Below are 5675 nucleotides of genomic sequence, written 5' to 3'. Positions count from 1 at the left end.
ACACACACACACACACACACACACACACACACACACACACACACACAGTGTGTCTGCGTGGTGGCAGACTTTGCACTGTGTGACAGGTCCAGTCATCCCAGAGCTGCACTGCAGGATTGAGTGTGTTTGTTGGTGACACCAGTCTGGCTGACAAAGACAGCTGGTGACACCTTCAGTGGGCGCGCACACACACAAGGGGCTGGCAATGAGATCACACACACACACACACGGGGCTGGCACTGACATCACACACACACTCACAGAGTATGAAATGTGATACCAGATTCAGTGCATGAGGTCATTTGAATGCGAGGTGTGGTTCTGGGTTGTAATAGATGGAGCAACAGCACGACGGACCATTCAGAGCCTAAATATAGAGACTAAAGATGTATAGTGGAGGCTTTAGAGTCTCAGAGGAACCACAAAGTGGAAGTGAGGAACAAAATGGAAGATCATAATGCGAAAGTGGTTAGATATCTCACCTGTGCCCAGGTATCCTCTGAAATGCTCTCCCAGGCGGTCCACAAACGCACCACAGATGTCCAGCCCCAACAGTGTCACCTAAGAAACAGGGTGAGAAAGAGTAAAGGTTCAGGTACGTGTTATTTCACAGCAGTTTCCCGTACGTTTCATGTAAACAATACCGCTTACACAGTGGCAGCATTGATAGGAAAGACACATGAGCTGAGGATGAAGTCAGGCTCTCATTGCAGAGTTTTTGACAAGATTTGTAAGTCCGATCTTGGCAAACCTATATGGATTTTAACAAATGCTGAATCAAAGTTTCTCTGAGGGTTCCTGACTCAGCAAAAAGCACAGGCTATGAAGGGTAATGTTGTCATGTGCAAGGAACCAATGTCTCCCTTTCAAGATGCAGGTCAGTCAGTCAACCTCTGCAGGTTTGAGAGGCTGTCCGTCGATGGAGCTTCCAGTACTTGCTGATGATTTAGTGACATGGGGCTGCAGACTGAATGAGCAGCGCTGCAGTGGAAATGTGTTTGTATGGATAAAGAGATAATACTCTAGTTAACAGACAGAAGAAAGTCCCCTTACTCATCTCTTTTCTCCGTCGTCTAAAGAGAAGGTCTGGCTTGTGATAGGACAGTAGACTGGGTTTTTGTGGAGTGGTAGAAGCTGAGTTTTCCACTGTGTTTCTGATTAGGTTCACAACCCACACTGCGCTGTGCTCCTGGAATGCTTGTTTTGGCAGCGCTGCGGTAAAACCGAGCCGTCCAATAAGAAAATCCATTAAAACATTATTCTCCAGACTCCTCTGCCTCCAGTAGAGAGTCAGACTACGGTTTCTTTTTCCCTTTTTTAGTCAAAGGACGAGCACAGCCAGGTAACCACACAAACAAGAAGAGGGGGGAGTACAGGGACGATGGCCAAGCATTACCACAGAAAAATAAAAAAATCACCTGGAGAGGAAACATGAGCTCTAGGTCACTATGACGACTCCCTCACGCTGACCTAATTTAGGGGGAGGGAGGGAGGAGAAACTGCAGGAGAAGAAACAGTACAGCGAGGAAGCAGCCCTGAGGCCTCCGCCCCCTCCACCCTAAACCCCAACAAACTCGGCACCCACAACCATATGTCATCTTCACTTGGAGAGTGTGAAGTGTGAGAGTGACACAGAGGATGAGACAGAGGACGAGAGATGGAAGATGGGCTTGTTATCTACCTTGGACAGGAGAAACTGAAGGGGGGGGGGGGGGGGTTGTCATCTCAAATAACAAACATCAGGAAGGTGGACAAAGCCATCTTTAGACTACAGGCTCGAAAACATCAGCGTGACTGAGGTATGCTGGAGGTAAATATTTAGCCCATGAATGGCTCTTTGTGGAGACGTAGGCTGCTGATTCGCACCACGTACAGGTTTTATTCTGGATTCTAGAGCGGCTTTAAGTGATTTAAAGGTCCAAGGCTCAAATGGCAACATGCTGAAACAATTACACCATTAATCTATCAATCACCATGGCCATTGGCGAGTGAAAAAAAAAAAAAAAAAAAAAAAAAAGCCTCACATTTCTTGGTTCCAGGTTCTCAAATGTGAGGATTTGTTGCTCGTCTCTCATTTAGATGATTGTAAATCGAATATTTCTGCATAGTTGGTTGAACAAAATAAGACATTTGAGGTAATTTCAGGCTCTGTAATGGTCACGTTTCACTACTTTATGATATTTAATACATTGAACGATTAAACATTATAGCAAGACAATCAACAGGAAAGATGCAGCATTAATAGATCCACTAGGTGCTCAAAAATATAAATTTTGGGATTTTCATACGTGTCATCTCTGTGCAATTGGTAGGCATGAGGCAAACTGCTGAATTTTGTGATACATGCATTTGTTTTGTGTGGTGCAAGATTACATTAGCCTTTATTTATTGTCATATTATCCGAGTTACATTTAAATGATGGCAGGATTTTCCATGTCCCACAGCTCTGTCCAACATTACTGAGGATGAGGACGAGAGAATGGGAAAGACAAATCATAACTTCATTTTCTGTATTTTACCAAACTTCAACAAGCACCTGGAGCTCTTCTCCTCACCACTGATAACACGTACAGTTGTGTGAAAAAGTGTTTGCCCCCTTCCTGATTTCTTATTTTTTTTGCATGTTTGTCACACTTAAATATTTCAGATCATCAAACAAATTTAAATATTAGACAAAGATAACACAAGTAAACACAAAATGCAGTTTTTAAATGGTTTTTATTATTAAGGGGGAAAGAAAATCCAAACCTACATGGCCCTGTGTGAAAAAGTGATTGCCCCCCCTGTTAAAACATAAATTAACTGTGGTTTATCACATCTTTGGAAAGCTGAGTTCAATTTCTCTAGCCACACCCAGGCCTGATTACTGCCACACCTGTTCCCAATCAAGAAATCACTTCAATAGGACCTGCCTGACAAAGTGAGGTAGACCAAAAGATCCTCAAAAGCTAGACATCATGCTGCGATCCAAAGAAATTCAGGAACAAATGAGAAACAAAGTAATTGAGATCTATCAGTCTGGAAAAGGTTACAAAGCCATTTCTAAAGCTTTGGGACTCCAGCGAACCACAGTGAGAGCCATTATCCACAAATGGCGAAAACATGGAACAGTGGTGAACCTTCCCAGGAGTGGCCGGCCGACCAAAATTACCCCAAGAGCGCAGTGACAACTCATCCAAGAGGTCACAAAAGACCCCAGAACAACATCCAAAGAACTGCAGGCCTCACTTGCCTCAATTAAGGTCAGTGTTCATGACTCCACCATAAGAAAGAGACTGGGCAAAAATGGCCTGCAAGGCAGAGTTCCAAGACGAAACCCACTGCTGAGCAAAAAGAACATAAAGGCTCGTCTGTTTTGCCAGAAAACATCTTGATGATCCCCAAGACTTTTGGGAAAATACTCTGTGGACTGACGAGACAAAAGTTGAACTTTTTGGAAGGTGTATGTCCCATTACATCTGGCGTAAAAGTAACACGGCATTTCAGAAAAGGAACATCATACCAACAGTAAAATATGGTGGTGGTAGTGTGATGGTCTGGGGCTGTTTTGCTGCTTCAGGACCTGGAAGACTTGCTGTGGTAAATGGAACCATGAATTCTGCTGTCTACCAACAAATCCTGAAGGAGAATGTCCGGCCATCTGTTCGTGACCTCAAGCTGAAGCGCACTTGGGTTCTGCAGCAGGACAATGATCCAAAACACACCAGCAAGTCCACCTCTGAATGGCTTAAGAAAAACAAAATGAAGACTTTGGAGTGGCCTAGTCAAAGTCCCGACCTGAGTCCGATTGAGATGCTGTGGCATGACCTTAAAAAGGCGGTTCATGCTCGAAAACCCTCCAATGTGGCTGAATTACAACAATTCTGCAAAGATGAGTGGGCCAAAATTCCTCTACAGCGCTGTAAAAGACTCATTGCCAGTTATCGCAAACGCTTGATTGCAGTTGTTGCTGCTAAGGGTGGCCCAACCAGCTATTAGGTTTAGGGGGCAATCACTTTTTCACACAGGGCCATGTAGGTTTGGATTTTTTTTCCCCCTTATTAATAAAAACCTTCGTTTAAAAACTGCATTTTGTGTTTACTTGTGTTATCTTTGTCTAACATTTAAGTGTGACAAACATGCAAAGAAATAAGAAATCAGGAAGGGGGCAAACACTTTTTCACACAACTGTATCTACACATAATAACGCACCCAACAATGTCTTAAAGCAGTTCTCTTCACTGGAAGGTTTCTACTATGAAGCACCTGGAGGACGAGTTGAGTTTACAGGAACGGCCGGTTAAGAGAATCATAGAACAATAACAACGTATTGATGCTGCAGTGGATACATTTAAACAATAAATCGTGCACACTGTATCCTAAAGTGCATTGTGATACATATTGCATCATGGTTTTTGCATGTAAAAATAATAAAGCATATTTGACACAAAATCAGAGTGTCTGGTCGGGGCCGCCTGGTAGTATGAATCCTCCATCAGTACAGTCATCTGGCTCTGCTGCCCAGAGATGCAGCATGCAATATTAATGCCCTCTGTTTCCGTCTCTGGGAGGATGCGAGAGAAAAGCGTATGAGAGGAATCTGTTCTACCGACTGAACGAGGAAAGAAGAAGGTGATGTTGACTAATTGTAAGACAAAAACAAACCCAGACAAGGACACAGGGGTGAAATGTGGAGATGAAGAAGGCCATGGAACAGACGAAATGCAGTATTTGATCCATTCCTAGAAGAGGAACTTCGTGGTGCGATAGTCACCTTTTCTGAACATTTAAAGTATTTATGAGTCCAGGCTTGTGTTTTCCACTCACCTACCCGTACACCCTTTATTCCTCCCATTCTGGATTCCCCCTCTTTTTTTTTTTTAAAATCAGCTCTCCATTCATCCCTCTCTCTCTGTGCTGACTCAGCATCTTGTTCACAGCTAATTTTTGCCTGACAGGCAGCCACTCAGCATCACTAAAAGCCTGCTGAAGGAAGGCCTCGGGGGGGGGGGCTCATCACCGCCAGACACTGAGCTCATGTTACTGTATGTGTCCACATGAAGGAACAAATCTGACATCATACATGGTGGGTCTGGTCAGTCATTTGAGAGGATGCAGGAATACTGCATCATGTAACCACGGTCATCTACTTTAATCACCTAAAACACACTACTGCTAAACCAGAGCATCATGGGAGTGCAGAATCTGTAATAATTCAGAAATTGGAGGACGCGTAGAGGGAACTTGTTGAAACATAAACCTAATGATTTAAGTCTTTATTTGTCAATGACAGGAAACAAATGCTCAATAAAGTTGGATTGGTCAAAATAGCAGTATTGGCACGTATTTATCTACCTCTCAGTGTAAATAGAAAATAGTTTTCCAAGTTGTATTAAAAAGATTATGATAACAAAAATGACCACCAAGTCAAAAGAACATTTGAGACTAAGAGAGGATGCTTTTCTTTAAGCTGAATGTACTATTTCCAAACTCTCACAGTCTTGCTGAGTCCTGCACATCAGTGCACTGCAGACAATTTCAATCTGTTCAAAAAAGAGACGCCAGCTTCAAATTTCAGCCCGCCTTGAAAAAGATTGCAGACTGTTTTGTCTCGCTGTCTGGATTGGGGTGATACCGTGGCACAAAATGTATCTGAGATATGACAGAGTGTGAACAAGGCCTCTACCCCCCCCCCC

The 5675-nt window shown here is 43.4% G+C and overlaps 1 protein-coding gene across 28 annotated transcripts in view; it reads right to left on the bottom strand.

The window, feature by feature from the left end:
• Positions 1-5675, bottom strand: part of clasp2 (cytoplasmic linker associated protein 2) — a 51686-nt gene that overhangs the window by 44271 nt on the left and 1740 nt on the right. For all 28 annotated transcript variants that reach the window (XM_031853991.1, XM_031854004.1, XM_031853992.1 and 25 more), the window contains exon 2: positions 483-561. In XM_031853991.1, coding sequence (XP_031709851.1) covers positions 483-561 — 79 coding nt within the window. The remainder of the gene's footprint in view (positions 1-482; positions 562-5675) is intronic.

The sequence above is a fragment of the Anarrhichthys ocellatus genome, unplaced genomic scaffold (genome assembly GCF_004355925.1).
Source record: "Anarrhichthys ocellatus isolate YVR2014 unplaced genomic scaffold, GSC_Weel_1.0 scaffold14, whole genome shotgun sequence".
Lineage (NCBI taxonomy): Eukaryota > Metazoa > Chordata > Actinopteri > Perciformes > Anarhichadidae > Anarrhichthys > Anarrhichthys ocellatus.
The sequence above is the reverse complement of the archived record's forward strand: the minus strand, read 5'-3'. Positions and strand labels throughout refer to the sequence as shown.